Source organism: Antechinus flavipes, chromosome 1, assembly GCF_016432865.1.
Source record: "Antechinus flavipes isolate AdamAnt ecotype Samford, QLD, Australia chromosome 1, AdamAnt_v2, whole genome shotgun sequence".
NCBI lineage: Eukaryota > Metazoa > Chordata > Mammalia > Dasyuromorphia > Dasyuridae > Antechinus > Antechinus flavipes.
Window position 1 is genome coordinate 535,695,007 of NC_067398.1, and position 21,024 is coordinate 535,716,030.

The window sequence follows — 21,024 nt, forward strand, 5'->3', positions numbered from 1 at the left end:
CTATGAGGCCAGCTCCTTTCTATCTACTAATCAATCACGCTACCTCTCCTGTAAATGAATTAAGAAATCTAAATGATCCATCTGATTCAAACAGAATAGATTGTCCTCTATGATTTTGCCATTCTTATAGCACAATTCAAACCATACCTCTCTAAATTAATTCAGTCTATTCCCAATAGCTCTCTCTTCTGAACTTCATAGAATTACTGAATTGGAGGAGAACTCAAGAGACACTTACAATCCATCCAGTTTTTATCTGAAAGTCTCCTAAGGAGAGCTCACCACCTTCTGAAGCAACACATTCCACTTTTAGTTAATTTGAATTGTAAGAACTTTTTTCTTTACAAGTCAAAATTTTCACAATTTCCAACTACAATTACAATTACAACTACACAACAAAGCTAACCTCTTAGTCAGTTATAATGGCTATCCCCCACCAAGCCTTCTCTCCTTAAATTTCTTCAACTAGTACTCCTTTGGCATAATATTAATGCCTCTCACTATCCTGGTACTTTTCTCCAGCTTTTTCACATCCTTCCCTTAATTATGGTGCACAGAACACAAAACTCTAGACTGGTCTGACCTGATCAGAGTACAGAAAAACTATCACCTCTTACTTCCTAGAACACATGGTTCTCTTAATTCAATTCAAGGTGACTTTTTGGTTTCTCTCACATACACACATACAATACTGCTAACAACTAAGATTTCCAGATCTTTTTCAGACTGTTAGCTAACGATGCCTTCTCCATTTGGTACTTTTGAAGTCCATTTCTTGAACCTCACTATAAGTCTCTATATTCAACTCAAGCAAATTCCATATCCTTAAATTCCATTTACAATCATTAATATATTCAGTACTTATTTGTTCACTACTCCAAAAAAAAAAAAATCTAAATTTTGTCTTTGAAGCCCTGACACCCGATATAGAATGTTTAAATTCAAATAATGTAGTCATGTGGCAGTACTGTTTTTCCCCAACTAGACTAAAAGCTTCTTGAAGGGTTCATTTGTTATAATTCCTAGGTAATCCTCAAAGTGCTTTATACAGTATTGAAAACCAAGCATAAAAACTCAACATAAAAATCTACTGTGTAGTTTTTAAAGGCCTCCATAACCCAACCCCTTCTTAACTTTTCATTCCTCACCCTCTTACAGATTCCTTTGTACTCTTTAATACAATGACTATGGCCCTCCTTGCTGTTCCTCAAATCTGACAATAAACATGGTGGTTTCCTTTAAGTTTCAGCTAGTCCTGTCTTGTACAAAAAAGCCTTCCCCAGTCATCCTTAATTTTATTGCCTTCCCTCTGAGATTATTTCCATTCTACCTCATATAAATCCTGTTTATTGATGTTTGAATACTATTTCTCCCACCATGAGGTCTTTAAGAATAGGGAGTATTTTTTGGCCTTTCTTTATATCCTCAGTTCAGAGCACTGTGCCTGGCACAGAGTAAACAGTTAATGCTTATTAAAAGTTGACTTATTTAATAAATCTGGCCAATTGATGCTACTCCTCAATGCTTATCGATTTATCTACCACTTTAGAAACTGGAAATAAATGTTATTAGGCCAAACATAAATAATCTTATTGGGCTATGGAATTAATTCTAATCAATCAGAATTTGAGAGTAATTGGAATTTCAAGGCTAGAAAGAGAACCAAGAGATCATTTAGTCTTAACTCATTCATTTTATAGATGAGGAAATTCAGTAAACTAAAATTCCAGGCAGTCACTTGTGGAGACAAAACCAAAACTTCAAATTCCTGATTCTCAATGTAGTTTCCATTACTTGGAAAAAATATTTTCTGCATTTCATTGAATTGGAATTATAACCATATCAAAAAGGTTTCCATTATAAATTTGTAAAAGTAAAAATACTGAAAAACAGAGAAAAAGACAAAGTCTAGAAAGTCACTCTAAAACGCATTTAGATGTTCACAAATAATATAATCACTTATCAAGGAGAGCTATGATTTCATTGATTTGAGCAACTTTCAGGGTGAGGAAACCTCCACCAATACCAGTCAACACCTCTGCAGCTTAGCCTTAGAAAGTTGTTTAAAGCCCTTAAAGGTGAAATAAATTTCCCAGGGTCACAGCCATTATTGTGAAAAACAAGAGCTAAACACAAGTATTCCTGGTTTCTAGGACAGCTCTCTATTCGCTATAACACTCATATGACAAAAAAGTAACAAATCAATCTTTAGGCAAGTCATAAACACTATGAATTTCAAATTTCCTCATCTGCAATAAGGGAATTAGAGATGATTTCTAAAATCCCTTCCAACAATTAAAGAAATATGATACAATAATAAGATGAAAGAAAAACTTAGATTAATAAAACTATTATAAAGCATTTGACTATAATAATTCTTTCACAGAACATTGTAAATAGTTCAAATATTACATCTGTTTTAAGAGAATTAGTTAAGTGAATATCAGTTGAGGAATGGGTGAATAAATTATGGTATAGGAATGTAATGAAGACGACAGGAAAAAATAATTGGAGGGGATGCAGGAAAACTGGGACACTGATGCATTGTTGGTAGAGTTGTGAACAAATCCAACCATTCTGGAGAGCAATCTGGAATTATGCCCAAAAAGTTATCAAACTGTGCATACCCTTTGATCCAGCAGTGCTACTACTGGGCTTATACCCCAAAGAGATACTAAAGAAGGGAAAGGGACCTGTATGTGCCAAAATGTTTGTGGCAGCCCTGTTTGTAGTGGCTAGAAACTGGAAAATGAATGGATGCCCATCAATTGGAGAATGGCTGGGTAAATTATGGTATATGAATGTTATGGAATATTATTGTTCTGTAAGGAATGACCAGCAGGATGAATACAGAGAGGCTTGGAGAGACTTACATGAACTGATGCTAAGTGAAATGAGCAGAACCAGGAGATCATTATACAATTCGACAACGATATTGTATGAGGAGGTATTCTGATGGAAGTGGATTTCTTTGACAAAGAGACCTAACTGAGCTTCAATTGATAAATGATGGACAGAAGCAGCTACACTCAAAGAAAGAACACTGGGAAACGAATATGAACTATTTGCATTTTTGATTTTCTTCACGGGTTATTTTTACCTTCTGAATCCAATTCTCCTTGTGCAACAAGAGAACTGTTCGGTTCTGCAAACATATATTGTATCTAGGATATACTGCAACATATCTAACATATATAGGACTGCTTGCCATCTAGGGGAGGGGGTGGAGAGAGGGAGGGGAAAAATCGAAACAGAAGCGAGTGCAAGGGATAATGTTGTAAAAAATTACCCTGGCATGGATTCTGTCAATATAAAGTTATTATTAAATAAAATAAAATTTAAAAAAATAATTAAAAAAAGGAATGTAATGGAATATTACTATTCTTATAAGAAATGATCAGCAGAATGATTTCAGAAAAGCCTGGAGAGACTTACATGAACTAATGCTAAGTGACGTGAATAGAACCAAGAGAACACTGTACAAAGCAACAACAAGATTATGTGATGATTAATTCTGATGAATGTGGCTCTTTTCACCAATGAGGAGATTCAGGCCAATTCCAATAGACTTGTGATGAAGAGAGTTATCTGCATCCAGAGAGAGGACTATGGAAAATGAATGTGGATCATAACATAGTATTTTCAACTTTGTTACTGTTGTTTGCTTGATTGGTTTTTCTGATTTTTCGTTTGCAACATGATAAATGTGGAAGTATGTTTAGAAAATTGAATGTGTTTAACCCTATATTGGATTACTTGGTGCCTAGGAGAGGGGAGAGAGGGACAGGAAGAAAAATTTGAAATACAAAGTTTTGCAAGGGTGAATGTTAAAAAATTATCTTTATATTTTGAAAAACATATTGTTGAAAAACATATGATATAAAAAAATGCAAGAGCAATCTGTACATAATTTTAAAAAAAGATTCAATTAAGTTGCTTGTTCAAAATTTTTCTGCTAGAAAAGAACAGAGAAAGGACTCAGCAGCATGTTTTCTAACTTAGTCCAGTGATTTTTCCATGATAATATAACATTTTTAGAAATCATATAATATGCATAATAATGGTGAATATAGTCTTAAAATTTTCAGAGAGATTTCAAGTCTTCAACCTACTGGATGAGAACTTGTCTTCAGGCTTGCAATCTACTTTATACTTTGTTTCTCCTTTATAATACTTCATCTAAAAGAATCATGATTATCTAAAGAACTCAAAATAAGCAGAATAATCCCAGTTCTGGTTTGAAAGATATAGTCAGAACTAGTAAACCCTGAGCATCTGATTAGCAGGCAAGCATTCTCTAACAGATAAATAAATAAAGAATGAATAGGAAATCAAGGAAAGAAATCCAAGATATCAAAAACCATATGAAAAAGTGTTTCAAATGACCAATAATTAAAGAAATTCACTTATAGCAACTCTGAGGTCCTACTTCAGAGTCATCAGATTAGCAAAGATGACAAAAAAATGGAAAATGACAAATGGGAGGAGGTGAAGGAATACTAACACACTATTGGTAAATTCATGAATTCATCCAGTCATTCTATAAAGTAATTTGGAACTATACCCAAAAAGTAACTTAAAATGTGTTTACTTTTTGACCCAATGTACCACAGTTAAAGAGATTCCAAAAAGATCAGAGAAAAAAGAACCAAAAATATTGATAGTAACTCTTTTGTATTATGGCAAAGAACTAAAAACTAAAAGATTAATGGGGAATGGCTGAATAAATTATGACATTAGAATATAATGAAATTAAAAAAAAATAAAAATAATAAAAATAAAAAAAATTTTAAAAAAAGAATATAATGAAATATTATTGCATCATGGATAATTTCAGAAATACCTACGAAGACATATGTTGAGTTGAAGGGTGAAGTAAGCAAAACCAAAAGAATGTCTATGGACTCTGATGAAATGGTCTATGATTCTAGAGAATTTAAGAAACATGCACTCTACCTCCTGAGAGAGGAAATGGATTCAAAATGCAAAATGAATCGATTTTTAGTCATTACTAATGTGAAAATTTTTGTTTCACTGCATACTTACTATATTTTTGCTTTTCTTCTTCAGACCCCCAATTGGAAGAGGAAATAGAAAGAATAGGGTCTTCTTCAAAAAAAAAAAAAGAAAAGAAACAGAAGAAAGGCTAGAAAGAATCAAAGACAAACATGACAACTTTGAAGTTAAATGTTGAATTAATTATGTACTAAAAAGAAAAACAAGCTCTACAAAATAGATTCACAATTTCATTTGCAATCCTCCTCTGCACCACAACATTTATGAAAATGTTTATTTTATTTAAGTTCAGAATTTTTTTTAATTCAAAAAAAGATGGCAAGATAGAGCCTCTCTGTACCTCATCTATAAAAACAAGGATAATACCACATCAGTTTTCTCTCCCTCAAATTGCATCATCTATAAACTTGTGGCATTCACTTCTCACCAAAAGAAAATAAATTCCTAGCGGGTAAGCCCTACTTTTTTCTTTGTTTTCCCAGAGTCAAAATAGGCAAAGAGCTTAAATAAACATTTGTTGAACTAAATTATTCTACCAATCCAACAAGCAGGATAAAATCTATGAAAGAACTTCCTCCTCTAAAACATCTAACCCCAAACTATTACTAGAGTAGACAACTCAGACAAGTATAAAATAAGCCAAAAATCACACATGCCCAAATCCTACAAAATCTAAATAAACATTTATTTAAAAGCCTACAGAATTTTTTCAAATTGAATTTTATGAACCTTTTAACTAAAAAACACCTTTAAAAGCACTCATAATCAAATCAAATAATTTTGGTTTAAAATTTCTGAGTTATTGACTACTCAAAAGAGACTAGTTCCTCAAAATTCCCATTATAATAAAGCAATGAAAACAGTAAAAAACACACACACAAACTCTCAAAGGACAGGCAAACAATCTCAAAAGAAATAGAGTTTAAAACAAGAATAATTAAAAAGAGCAAAAGTTCCCAATATGAGAGGGAAATAATAATTTTAATGTAATAAATGAAATATTTAAATAATAATAATAATTACTAAAAAAAAAAAAATCAAACATCCACGTCTAAAGCCAAAATACCAAAAGGAAAATAAAATTAATAATGGGGATGGGAGGCATCTTAACCTGATGCTACAAGAATATCAAATATTTCTTAAGTACTCTCTATGCTTGATACGAACTAGAAAATTCCTATGGGAGAATTAAATATTAAACATATTAAGTAAATACAAAGTATATACAAAGTAAACATAAGGTAATTCGATTGAGATAGGAAAGCAAGTAAAAGTCCCTGGAGCTAGGAATGCAGAGACAGAGAAAGAAATGAATCCCAGGCATGAGAGCCAACTGGTGAAAAAGTACACTGACAAGTAATGAATACAATTTTACAGGTAGGGGAAACCAAGTAAAGAAGGCTGGAAAGACAGGTTACTGACAGATTGTGCAAGGTTTTAAATGCCAATGTGGACTATGTATTTTAGCCTAGAGAGGCAGTGGAACTCTTTAAGCATGGGGGCAGGGAGGCTTGCAGGCTCAAACATGTGCTTTAGTAATACCATTTAACTGAATTTGTCAACATTCTCAATCTGACTAACCTGATCCTACCCACACAGAACTCTAAAAATCTGTGTGAGTTTGAAGTCGTCACATAACTTCTACAACTGCCAAGGAAGGATGCACATTACAAATCAGATTCCTGCTTGCCTTCTTTTCCTTCCCAGCAAGCCTTGGCAAAACCTGTTTTACTATGGAGAAGAGAACTGTATAGGATATCCATCCCAGCAGCATAAACAAATAGCATTTCAGGGAAATAAATAGTCACTGACAATCTTCTGAAAAATAACAAAGAGGAATAGCCACTGCCAAAATAAATAAAAGCTAAATCATTAGATTTTCAGGAAGGCACGGTCCAGAAGTACTGAGCCACACACTTTGAGGCAAAGGACATTAGCGAATGTTTCACTGTCCGACTGTGAAACAAGGCTTGCCTATTTAAGGAGTCCTGAAGCAGTTCTCTAAGATTACATAAGTCACTACCCAAGAAAACTAAAAAGGTCTCTAGTTCCCTTTTAATTCATTTCACTCAATATTTACCTAAGCTCTACTCTCTACCAAAAGATTCAATGGCTAGCCAGATTTCTACCATTAAGGGGCAAATCTTCAGAAAAAGGAAAATGATAAGAAGCTGAAGAAAAAATAGATAGAGGACTATCAAAAAAATGTTTGGAACAAAAAGGTAAAGACCTTGAGGTTAAAAAAAATACTGGAAATCAAGAGGGCATCTGGTATAAGATTATACAAACTGCTGTATGAAAAAGAGTGAAATATTATGATATGAAAAGACAAGTAGAGAAATTTGGCATGATTTGTTAGAACTCATGCAAAGTAATCATAAACAAGAAATAATACACAAAAATGACTGACAGCATAAAGGGAAAAAACACTAGAAACATTGGAACTTAGAGCAATTTCAAGCTTTGACACCAGAGAATTAAACCACACTCTCTTCCCATCCCCTCTCTGAAGAGAAATGGGGAATCATGAGTTTTGAGTATAGCATACGTTGTCAGATACAATCAAAGAGTATTTTCACCTCTTTTTTTTTTTCCCCTAATAAGGGCTCAAATTAGTGAAAAGATTTCATTAAATGACAATAACATTTAAAAAAATAAAACTAATCTTTAAAAAAAAAAATTTATAAACATCCTTAGATGAGACTATCCACAGTGAAAACAAAGAGTTGAACCTTAAGAAAACAATTAACATAATCATTAAAACAAAAACATCCAAAACCACATGATCCACAAATACATGCAGAGAAAGACTTTGATAAAGTAGCTTTCATTTAGGTTAAAAAAAAAAAAAAAAACAGAAAGCTTAAGCAAATTATCTTTTAATATGTTATATATAAAAGTAAAAATGATGACTCACTATTCTGACTTCATTCAAATTATTTTAGCACTAATTATAGTCATTTGCAATGCCCATTCTGAAAGAAATTACAATCCAGTTAGCAGAGTGGTCTGATTAGGCAGCTATGATTTGGGGCATCTCGGATAAAACTTATGTACGAAAAGAAGGTGGGGTGAGTTAACAGGACAGAGTCTAACTAAACATTCATATGTTACCAGCTGACTATTGTCAGCAAATTAGTTCAATACTCATTCATCTACATTTACTAGCACCCTAAGAAACTAAAGTCTCATCGGAGGTAAGTATACTGACATAGCTTTTTTTTTCCTCTTTTTTTTTTCTTTTATTTTATAATAACTTTATATTGACAGAATCCATGCCAGGGTAATTTTTTTTACAACATTATTCCTTGCACTCGCTTCTGTTCCGATTTTTCCTCTCCCTCCCTCCACCCCCTCCCCTAGATGGCAAGCAGTCCTATATATGATAAATATGTTGCAGTATATCCTAGATACAATATATGTTTGCAGAACCGAACAGTTCTCTTGTTGCACAAGGAGAATTGGATTCAGAAGGTAAAAATAACCCGTGAAGAAAAACAAAAATGCAAATAGTTCACATTCATTTCCCAGTATTCTTTCTTTGGATGTAGCTGCTTCTGTCCATCATTTATCAATTGAAACTGAGTTAGGTCGCTTTGTCAAAGAAATCCACTTCCATCAGAATACATCCTCATACAATATTGTTGTTGAAGTGTGTAATGATCTCCTGGTTCTGCTCATTTCACTTAGCATCAGTTCATGTAAGTCCTCTCTGTATTCATCCTGTTGGTCATTTCTTACAGAACAATAATATTCCATTAACATTCATATACCACAATTTACCCAGCCATTCTCCAATTGATGGGCATCCATTCAATTTCCAGTTTCTAGCCACTACAAACAGGGCTGCCACAAACATTTTGGCACATACAAGTCCCTTTCCCTTCTTTAGTATTTCTTTGGGATATAAGCCCAGAAGTAACACTGCTGGATCAAAGGGTATGCACAGTTTGATAACTTTTTGGGTATAATTCCAGATTGCTCTCCAGAATGGTTGAATTTGTTCACAACTCCACCAACAATGCATCAGTCAGACATAGCTTTTCATGCATATAATTCCTTCTTCCTTTCAGTTATGCCAAGTAAAACTCTCAAAACTACAAAAAAAATTAAAATAAAAATATACCAAATGAAAAATGACACCCTACTAATTAAAAAGGGTTGAGGAGACAAGACTAAATGAAGGAACAAGAGTGGGTTTAATGACAGAAGATATCCTGGAGGGAAAAAAAAAAAGTTGCTATCAGTCTTAAATATGTTGAACAGATTCACAGAAGATAGAACAAAGATATTGTAAGAGTTCTTAATTTGGGATCTAAGACCTTTAAAAAAAATTAAGTGTATTTCAATGAAATATATATATATATATATATATATATATATATATACACACACACACATATATATTATATAATCTTTACTTAATGCACTTACCTGAGAGTGCATTAAACACTAATCTGAGAAGGGGAATTTTGTTTCAGCAGACTTCCAAGATCCAAAGTCAAAAAAATAAAAATTTTAAAAAGTTAAGAATTTTGTAATAAATTAAAAGTGAGGAGTGATTTGTTTTTAGGATTTCCTATCCCAATTCTGCTACAAAACTGGTTTAGATGAGGTAAACCATTTGATCTCTCTGCAAAAACAAACAAAAAAAACTTAATATTAAGTAAAATACTTCTCTTTCTGGTTCTATAATTTTGCAGACAGTCTTCTAATTTCATAATTTAGTAATCATTCAGGAAGATGATCTGGTTAGAATCTAATACTAGATTGTTGATTAGAAAAAAGAAGCAAAAGATAAAAATGTCACTCAATGACATTTGAATTGTCATTCAATTGAATTGTAGAATTGAGAGTTTAATCCCAGTTTTACTGCTAACCAATAGTGAAACTTTGAAATCATATGATTTCTCATGGCCTTAGTTTCTTCAAGTGTAAAATGAAAGGGCCAAGGTAGAATGACAAAAATTAAAAATCAGACAATGTTTTTAGCTAAAAAAGGATCTCTGTCAAGGTTGGACCAATGTAAAGTTCTTAAGCAGGAAGAACATGATCAATATAAATGATCATTCTAAGTAAAAGAACATTCCTATTTTTAGCTTGTGAAGATGCTCAAAGAGGAGTGCTAAACCTAAGTGTTTTTTAAAATTATTTTCATTTAAGACACAATTTATAGTACTCTTCATAATAAAGAACTGGATGAAAAATGGGATGTACATCCTTAGAAATGGTGAACATTCAAAAAGTATATGAATGGAATAAGGTATTATTGAAACAATATGAAACATTGTGTATATGAAGAATTCAAAGAATAAAGAGAATATTTGAATGAATACAGAGTGAAGTAAGGAAAATGAATAGAGTAACATACATAATACTCATAGCAATGTAAAGGAAAATGCTCCAAAACTTCAGTATGACAGTGAAGTCTGCTGAAGCACTGAAAAACAGATTGATTCATTACAATCTTCTATTTACTATCCAAAAACAACTTCTTAGTTTATAACTCCAATACAATCTTATTCATGACAACAATTTCAAGAAACTGCAGGTCCACCTTGGCACAGATTATATCCCAATAAAAGAAGTAAAGTAAAGTAAGAGTAAAAAACAGCTAACATACAAGGTGAATCCATAAAGAAGGCACTACTGGCTTTCTTTCCAAAATCAACACTATTATAGAGATTCTACTGTTAAAATTGATGTGATCCTGGGCAAATCAATTCAATCCGCTTCTGTTTCCTCAACTCTTTAAAATGAAAATAATAATAGAATCTACCTCCCACGGTTGAATTGAAGAATAAAGAATTTGTATAAAGTTTCTAACACAGTGCTGGGCATATAATATGCCCCTAATAAGTGCTGATTTCCTTCCCTTTCCTTCCCCAACTTGGGAGAATAAAAACCTCATGGGATCTACTCTTGAAAAAGATATAGAAGTCAATAACTACAGCAATATACTATTTGACAAACCCAAAGACCCCAGCTTTTGGGATAATAACTCACTATTTGACAAAAACTACTGGGAAAATTGGAAATTAGTATGGCAGAAACTAGGCATTGACCCACACTCAACAGAGTACACCAAGATAAGATCAAAATGAGTTCATGATCTAGGTATAAAGAGATTATAAATAAATTAGAAGAACATAGGATAGTTTACCTCTTAAACCTGTGGAGAAGGAAGGAATTTGTGGCCAAAGAAAAACTAGAGATCATTATTGATCACAAAATAAAAAAGTTTGATTATATCAAGTTTAAAAGCTTTTGTACAAACAAATTAAGGCAGACAAGACTAGAAGGGAAGCAATAAACTGGGAAAACATCTTTAGAGTTAAAGGTTCTGATAAAACCTTCATTTCTAAAATACATAGAGAATTGACTCAAATTTATAAGAAATCAAGCCATTCTCCAATTGATAAATGGTCAAAGGATATGAACAATTTTCAGATAATAAAATTTCTACCTATATGAAAAAGTGTTCTAAATCATTAATGATCAGAGAAATGAAGACAACTCTGAAATACCACTACACACGTCTCAGATCGGCTAAGATGACAGGAAAGATAGTGCCAAATGTTGGAGGGGATGTAGGGAAACCGGGACACTGAGACATTGTTGATGGAGTTGTGAACGGATCCATCCATTCTGGAAAGTAATTTGGAACTATGCTCAAAAAGTTGCTCAAATTGTGCATACCCTTTAATCCAACAGTGTTACTACTAAGCTTATATCCCAAAAAGATACTAAAGAAAGGAAAGGGACCTGTATGTGCCAAAATGTTTGTGGCAGCCCTTTTTGTAGTGGCTAGAAACTGGAAATAGAATGAATGCCCATCAATTGAAGAATGGCTGGGTAAATTGTGGTATATGAATGTTATAGAATATTATTGTTCTGTAAGAAATGACCAACACGATGACTTCAGAAGAGGCTTGGAGAGACTTACATGAACTGATGCTAAGTGAAATGAGCAGAACCAGGAGATCATTATACACTTCAACAACAATACTAGGATCAATTCTGATGGAAGTAGATAACTTCAACAACAAAAGGATCCAAATCACTTCCAATTGATCAGTAATGAACAGAACCAGCTACACCCAGCAAAAGAACCTTGGGAAATGAGTGTGGACCACAACACAGCATCTACACTCCTTCGGTTATTGTTTGCTTGCATTTTTTTCTTCCCAGTTATTTTTACCTTCTTTCTAAATCCGATTTTTCTTGTGTAGCAAGACAATTGTATAAATATGTATATATGTATATTGTATTTAACATATACTTTAACATATTTAACATGTGCGGGACTACCTGCCATCTAGGGGAGGGGATGGAGGGAAGAAGGGGAAAAGTTGGCACAGAAGTTTTTGCAAGGGTCAATGTTGAAAAATTACCCATTCATATTGTTTTATCAATTAAAAAGCTACAATTAAAAAAAGAGAGAGAGAGAAAGATATAGAAATAGGCACAAAATCACCAACCAGTTCTGGTACTCAGTGGATCTATAATTTAAACCTGTATGGCAAGAAGGGATCCAAATAAAATGAGTATTTCTCTAGTGTTATGTAATGACCACAACACAGTAGACCTGAAAGTTTTCTGAGATATAGCTACTGAGTCATCAAAATGCTATCAATCTAATCTCAAAGGATTTATGAACCCATTCCCCTCTTAAATATCAGAACCCAGTCCTAAACAGCAGGATGTTACTATCCAAGAATAATGCTCATTAATCCTTGCATTTAAAAGGGCTTTAATGGCTGATGTTTATTAAATTTAGATTGTAGTAGACAGTGTTATTTATTTAGTGTTTCTATAGCCTTTATAAACTCCCACCCCCTCTCAATTTCTTTTCACTTTTTCTTAGCTATCTTAAGCTCCCAAATCTTTATTTAATTGTCCTTCTGGTTTTAGAACTACAAGTTTAGAACATTGCTAAAGGCTTTATGTAGATAAAAGGGAATAACTGGATTTTGTGCTGAGTTCTGAAACTGTTTGGGACAAATAAAAATAAATGTCACCAAAGAATTTTTTCCCTAATGACACAAGATTTATGTGGCATCAGTTACCAGAATTTGTTATAAAAACATTCAGACATGTCACTTTGATTGTTACTTTTTTGCTTTCAGAAGAGTTCTAAATATTAAAACAGAAGTTCTCTAAGGAACTATTTTTAATCCAATTGTTTTAAACACTACCTCTAGCATGGCAAGGGTAATATAAATATACTTAGATTGAAAATAACTTTTAAAGTATGCTGCCACTTAAAAAGTTTTCAAGAGTTTCCCCTAAAGCAGTAAATTGTTTACTCCTTCCCTCTGATGACCCAAAATCTTAGTTATTCCAAAAACTGGGCAAATGCACCTTTGGAATATTCTAATACTGCTCAAAATAGCACATATGGAATTTACCTGCCAATAATTAATAATTTCTATGGTATATACCCCACCCCTTTATTCCTCCCAGGGGTCATATTCCCCCCCCCCATTCCCCCAACATGATGGCAGATAAGTCAATTTCTCTGGATACTTTGTAATTTAGAAAGATGTAAGGCTAAGGGAGACATGAAGGGAGCCTTGTAAATCTAGAAAAATTCCACATCACTGACAGAAATTAGAATTTTAGAAGAAAGTATATTTTAAAAAAATTAAGATGTTGATAATTTTAAGGATCCCTGCATATAACCAATACCCTTAGATAAAGGTTGACTATGTGGATCTTTAAGGCTTTATTACCAAGTAAACATCAAGTGAGCTATTCTTTGAATGGATCTTAAAAATATTATATTAAAGGCAGATTATCCAGGCGAATTTACGTTATATCCTAGAACTGAACGAGTCCTTTAAAATCACTTAGGCCTACTCTCTCAAAGCTCTCATTGAGAAACGTATCCAAGGTCACACAAATATTAAGTAACAAAATCAAGATTTGAACCTAGGTTCTGTAATTCCATATCCTCTTTCCTCTAAAATGTTTCATCTTGCCAAAAAGTATATTTTTTAAATGGAAAAGGCTTTTGAATTGTTTACTTTGAGCCATCTCAAAGGTTATTTATAAACACCCACAATCTGGTTTAAACTAACATGTTGGTCAGTTTTAATGAAGTAATTCTGTCAAAGAGTCTTATTATAGCTCAGTTTATAATTTTTAAAACAGTACTTTCCTCATTTAAATGTAAAATATATTTATTAGTCACAAAGATCAACTGTTCAAGTGAACAAAGCTAATAACTTAAATTTGGGGATATTCATTATTGGATAGTCTTTCACCTTCTCCTTTCTTACTTTTTTATTCCAATCCCCATCAACATACTCACAGTAAATAATCTTATCAGAAACAGTTACATTTTGGATCCCAGTTTCCTTTCAACATTAGCCTTAATGGAAACCACTTCAGAAAGGGTAAGTCAGTATTGGACTGTTCTCTGGTCACAGCCAAAATAGAGCAGAAAAGGAAGGGAAGAAATCTTTAAAATGTAGTTTTTATTTGCATCATACAAAAACAAGTACTTGTGAGTTATCTTCATCAGAGGAACTGGGGGGAGGGGGAAGGGAAGGGGAGGAGATCACATGACTTCCAGAAACTCAAAGGAAGCACCAATTAGGTAAACCCAGAAGATTTAACTTCTTCAAAAATTAATGGGTCAAGGAAAGTGACTCTTCAGGGGGCTGCTAGCTTTCTTTTAAAATCCTTCCTGAAACAGACTACTTATTCAGAATTTGAGAACAGAAGCTATTATTTCCTTTAAGCAAATGCTTTATAAACCGACTTTAGAATATTCCTACTGCTTATTTTATCTGTTTTTTTCCAGATTTTTTTGTTGTTGTCCAGTCATGTCCAACTCTCCATGACCCTATCAGTCAGTATTGTCCAGGAGGGTTTCTTGGCATTGAATACTGGAACGGTTTGCCATTTCCTTCTAGAGTGGATTAAGGCTAACAAGTTAAGTGACTTGGCCACTGTCAAAAAGCTATTAGGAGTGTGAGAGCAGACTTGAACTCAAAGATAAGCCTTCAGGCCCAGCACTATACTATAGTCACTGAATCACTCAGCTGCCCTTACCTCTATATACTTTCATTTAGTTTTTGTTTCGTGAAAAAGATAACATGACTTTTGGCTGACAACTTTATCCCTCTAGGCCTTAGTTTTTTCTCATCTACAAAATAGAACAATTAGATCAGATCATCTCCAAAGCTCCTTATAGTTCTCAAATCTATAAGAAGCATTTCAAACTCTTAAATTACCTTTATTCCTTTGGAATAATCCAGGATAGATAATCCAAAAGTTATCGTTATTTGGACTTGATATGTTGTTGTTTTTTTTTTTTTTTTTCACAGCAGCAGCTGCCACAAATTCACCCACCCAGTTTTCTGCTTTTGTCTAGTTTTATTCAAGTTCGCATCCTTCAACAGAAACTAACTTAAATAAAAGAACTCGGATCTAAAGCATATGAGTAGCCATAATTTTAGACACAGGAAGGGATTGACTACAGTTCAAAATAGCTTTAAAGCACAATTCACTAGTCATAGACATTGTGGAGAGAGCCAAAAGAGAGCTTAAAGAATATAAAAGGGAAATTGATCCAGTTTCCACACCCTTTCAAAATACTCTCATTCAAACAGTACAATGAAATGGAAGAATCCAATTTTAAACAAACATGCTATGAAAAAGACCTGGACTTACCAGAACAGTATTCGTAAAATATTAGCTACTAATAACACCAGACACACATAAGTGGAAAACCCCTCAGCATTCTGAGTTCTTTTGATGTCTCTGTATTGGGGTATATATGGCACAACGCCTCCAAATACCATGGCCCCCGAGGCACCCCATGACACAATTTGGTGTAAAGGGTTGAAGAGCCACTCCAGACCATCTGCCTCCATCCTGAAAGTCATAGGCGGCCTTGAAGCACCCAAGTTACTGTCCAGTAGACTCCAAGAGCCCCTTCCTTATTGCTGAGGCTTGGGCACTGCAGACGGCGCTCTGTTACTTCCCAACAGCTGGAGTCATCTTGGTGTAATAATCCTCCACCAGAACCCTGCCAAGAGAAAATAGGAGGGAAAAGTAAATAACTTGAGAGGAGTTCCACATGGACCCAACTCTAGCTCTCCCTCCCAACACACACATACAAATACATATCCTCATTCCATAATGAAAGTTGTTTAACAAAATCGACTTGTGTTCTTGTCCGTTTTTCCACCAAGGAGGTCCGGGAACCCTAGCACCTCTTTCCACCAAGCACACACAAGTAGGTGGGTACCTTCCGCCCTCACCCCTCCCCACACTTTCAACCGGCCGGAGTCTGCGTTCCAGCCCAGCCTCCCCGACTCATCTGGGGAGGAGGAGAGGGGGGGAGAGAGAAGTCAGGTCCCCAGAGGAAGAGAGAAGCAAGACTGAACCTGCTCAGTCTGGGGGAGGGGGGGAGGTTGGGCCGTATACCTGTCTGTCCACAGACGATGAAGCGCAAAGCCACTCAGGTGAGCTGCATGCAGCAAGCAGTAGCCACACCTCGTCCTGGAGCATGAATGAATGAAGGGAGAACAGCGAGAGGAGCAGCCAGTGACTGCCTCTCAAAGAAAGAGAGGGTTTAAATACCCGACGTGGGCGCCTCTGACCTCATTAGTAGAGAGAAGCAAGCCACCCGATAACCCCGGGAGGGTACCTGATCCCGGCCTGGCAGTGGAAAGGAGGAACCGAGGGAAGGTGGGCCAACCGCCCCCGCACATACGCCCCGGCCAAAGCCCGGGGCCCCGGGGAGGCTTCCTGCGGTGGCCGAGCAAGGGAGGGAGGCAGTCTCTACCAAAGCCCACTCAGCCCCGGTCCTCCTCGACCCCGCCAGCAACTGCAGTGGCAGCTCTCCTTGAGAACCTCCAGCCGGGGAAAAGTGTGAGACAAAGCAAGGGAAAGGGAGGGGAGAGAAAAAACTTTGTAGAGGGAGGGGGCTGCAGACACACAGGGGCTTTCGCGCGCGCGCACGGGAGCTCAGCCGTGGGCCAGCTGAGGGGGGCACTGCAGGCACCCATCTGGAAAGAGACAGCCGGTAGCAGCGGCTCGGTCTGCAGTCTTTCCTTCCTCCTCACCCTCCAGCCCGCCACCTTCCACTACGTGGAGTCCCGGGGCCGCCGCCGCCGCCGCCGCCGCCCCTCAGCCAGGAGTCAGCAGAATACGCTCGCCTTCCTCACCTCACAGCCCCTTCCCCGCCGCCGCCACCACAGCAGCGCGGGAGCCGGGACGCCCCAGTCCGTGCCCGGCCCGGCCCGCCGCCCCTTCTCTCTCTCTCTCTCAGTGTGAGTGTCTCTCACCGCAGCCCCCGCCCCCCCATCCCCGCGCCCCCGCCCGGCCCCGCCCCGCGGCCCCGCCCATCCCCGCGCGTCGCGAAGATCCCTCCAGTGCTACACCCCTCCTCCTGACCCCCACCACCTTCCGCCACTTCCCCACCTACCTCAGCTGCTGCCCAGTGATTGGTGACACGAGCCAGACACATCGCGCAGGCAATACTTGAGCCCAGCTCCCGCGGCGTCACAAGAACCCAAAACTCCTCCCACGTTCGAGCGAGGAAGGAAAGCCCCCGGGTTTCTGCGCTCTGGGTCCTAGAGAGCACTGTATGTCGGGGGTGGGGGCCGAGGGCCGAGAGACAGAAAGCGTGAGCTACCGCCGAGGGGGGAGGGGAGGACTAGAGGCGGGGGCGACGCTCCGCTTCTGCTAGGTTGGGCAGGAGCCACCTTTCCCTCCAGGATAAGTGTTTTGTGCCTTTGAGCTGGGTGGTTAAGTCAGGGCCAGAGAAGTAACCTGAACCTTCTCCCGTGATGCTCCAAGAGGGAGGTGAGGTTGGCTAGAAATCACCGCGAGTAATATGGGTGTCTGTGAAGTAGAATCAGAGTATCCTACAGCTGGAGGCGGTGGGAGCTAACGGCCGCTATGCCAAAAGGAACTCAACTTGGAGTGCTCCTACTGAAGGACCATTTTCCACTTAGCTGTTTTTTTCCTCCTCACTCCCGTTCTCCCAAGAAAAGGTATCTAGTTAGGACCGGGCTTTGTAAATGGTAGGCGCTCAATAAATGTTTGTTGAATTTAATTTTACAGATAAGGAAGTGAGTTGACTTGTTCCAGATCCATACCGTAGGTCCATTCATCAAACTTTTGTCTTAAGCGCCTACTTAATGAGAATAAAGTCTTATGTTAGGAGCTGGAGGAGAAACAACAATTAGAACAAGCAGAAATACATTGTACAACAGTAACAGCAAGATTGTCCTATGATCAACTATGAAAGACTTGGTTTTCAGTGGTTTAGAGGTCCAAGGCAATTCCAGTTTTGGATTTTGGATAGAAAACTCTATCTGCATTCAGAGAGAGCTATGGAGACTGAATGTAAATCAACTCAAAATATGTTCAATTCTTTTTTCTTTTTTTTTCCCTCTCCTGTGATTTTTTTCCCCTTTTGCTTTGAATTTTCTCTCTCAATGTGATTCATAAAGAAATGTGTATTTTAAAAGTTCATGTACATGTATAACCAGAAAAAAAAAATCTAAATACACGGATGCTTAGATGGTCATGAAAGGCAATCACAACTAGAATCTAGCATTGTATGGTTTGCAAGCCCCTTTATTATGTGTTAGCTAATGCCAAGCTTCTTAAATTCAGCATCGTGACCCCAGATAGGGTCTCTGGGGGGGGAGGGTTTGCAAAATTATGATTTGTTATAATTATATAATAATTATATTTTTGTTTGATTTGTATACCTATTTTATATAAAGCCATTTACCTGGGGTTTAAATTTCGTGAGTGAAAAGGAATAATTTAAAACACTGTCCCCCTCAGTTATCTCATTTACAAAATAAGAGAATTAGACCAGATGATCTCAAAAGCTTCCTCCCTCACAGACTGATTCTTAGAAGAATCATTTCAGACTCTTTCAAACATCCACACAACAACTCTGGGAGGTAGGTATTATTGTTGTCTCCATTTTACAGATAAAGGAATTTTGGCTGTGAAGGCTGTAAAGTAGCCTAGAATCACCAGGCTAGTGTCTGGGGAGAGGGGGAGAAGATAAACTTATTATCCATCAATATAGAATCAACCTTAATATTCAAATCTTATCAGTCCTTTCTTCCTTTCTGAGTAGATTCTCTGACTGGAGGGCAGAGCCATGAACTCCAAAACCTCCATTTAAGTAGTAGTTTGGATCAATTTATTGTTCTTCTTTTCCATCCTCTACACTGTTTTAGGACTTTTTGGTACTTCATCGTACTGGTATATTCTACACTTCAGCTTCTTTTTATATGTTGTCTTTCCTCATCAGAGTAAGTTTCTTGAGGTCTGGAATTATCTTTCTATTTGTATTCCAAAGAGAGTGCTTCGAATATAGTAGGTGCTATAATAAATGTTTATTGGTTATGTGATACTCCAATTTTTAGGAAATTCTTCCTTAATTTGAGTTACAATTTGCCTCTATAATTTGAATCTTGTACATACAGCATATATGTACATACATATAGTATTTATATGAGAGCTTCTTCAGGTTTATGCAGCTTTCACTTTTCATTTTAATAATGATAGGAATTATAGGAAATTCAACTGACATCCAAATTTCGAAAGTTGCAGAGGTAGTAAATAGCAAAAGAAATGGTCTCTGACATATAAAATTAACCTTAAGTTTAGGTGTAGGTAGGAAGACACTTTCATATTGTTTTCACAAAGTTTCCCAGCTAAAGGGATTCTTGAAGATCACTTAAGCTTCTTTATAACCCTATGATATAAGCACTAAACACACCATTTTACAGATGAAGAAACTAAGACATCCTAAGATTTAATGGCTTGATCATGGTTACAAAACTGGTAAGTATCAAGAGAATTTTATTATTGCCACATCTAGTCCAATTCTCTCATTTTAGAGATGAGGAAACTGAGACCCAAAAAGAACATATGACTTGGTATAAGTAACATAGCAAGTGTGATTTTCGATGACACAAGCTCTCCTGTCCAAAAATATTTCCCCTAACAGCCTTTTCTACAGTGTCTGAAATTTCATAATCAAATTAATCTTGGTTAAGGCACTGAGTCTCTTGTTTCAAATTCCTGAATAGGACAAAATCTATAATCGGTCATTATCATCTTAGTATCACTCTGTCACATTGGTTAACAGGGAGCATAGCTTTAAAATAAGGGACACAAAACCAACAAATTTTGATGAACAATGGTCATGATCTAGAATGGAGGTGCCCACAATGATGCTCAGTAAGATCCAAACCAAATATCAAGGGAAATGATGAAAAGAAATAAGGAAAAAGGGAATTAACACTAATAGAACACAAATGTATTAATAAAGCAGCAGTCATCAAACCCATCTGATATTGGCTAAAGAACAGAGACAGATCAATCAAACTAATGAGACAAGGAAGATTCAGATAGAAGTCAACAACAAAGTGGTTTGATAAAGTGGAAAATACAAATTACCTAAGAAAAAAGACTGTATTTGATGAAAACTACTGGGAAAACTAGAAGGCAGTCTAGTAGAAATTAAGCTTACACCAACATCTTACACAACACTCCAGAATACATGCTAAATGGCACTTGACCTTAAAATTGAAGATAAGGGGAGCAACTTAAGTGGTGCAGTGGATAGATCACCAGCCCTGAAGTCAGGAAGACCTGAGTTCCAATCTGGTCTCAGACACTTAACATTTCCTAGCTTTAGACAGAAGACACAATCTTAATGAAACAAGAGATAGTGACAATTAAAAAAAAAAAAAGATAGCTTTGATTAATCGACATCAAAAATCTTCTGCATAGACAATATTAATACATCCAAGATAAGAAAAGTGGCCAAATAGGAAAAAAAAATCTTTATATCAAATTTCTGTGATAAGGTTTAGTATCTAAGATATGTAAATAATAATACTTCATGACCCCAGACCCCAGTTGGGTTTTCTTAACAAAGATACTAGAATGGTTTGCAAATTCCTTCAGTTCATTTTACAGATGAGAAAACTGAGATAAACAGGAATA

General features: G+C 36.2%; 1 protein-coding gene across 4 annotated transcripts in view; it reads right to left on the reverse strand.

The window, feature by feature from the left end:
- Positions 1 to 19,417, reverse strand: part of SLC66A2 (solute carrier family 66 member 2) — a 161,496-nt gene extending 142,079 nt beyond the window's left edge. For 2 of the 4 annotated variants that reach the window (XM_051970567.1, XM_051970564.1), the window contains exons 1-2: positions 17,202 to 17,428; positions 15,700 to 16,057 (exon numbers count right to left, since the gene is read on the reverse strand). In XM_051970567.1, the coding sequence (XP_051826527.1) occupies positions 15,700 to 15,914 (215 nt within the window). In that variant the 5' untranslated portion in view covers positions 15,915 to 16,057; positions 17,202 to 17,428. Of the gene's footprint in view, positions 1 to 15,699; positions 16,058 to 16,458; positions 16,558 to 17,201; positions 17,429 to 17,461 lie in introns of those variants that run through there. The other 2 variants (XM_051970566.1, XM_051970565.1) reach the window with 2 other exon arrangements.
- Positions 19,418 to 21,024: the final 1,607 nt, after the last annotated feature.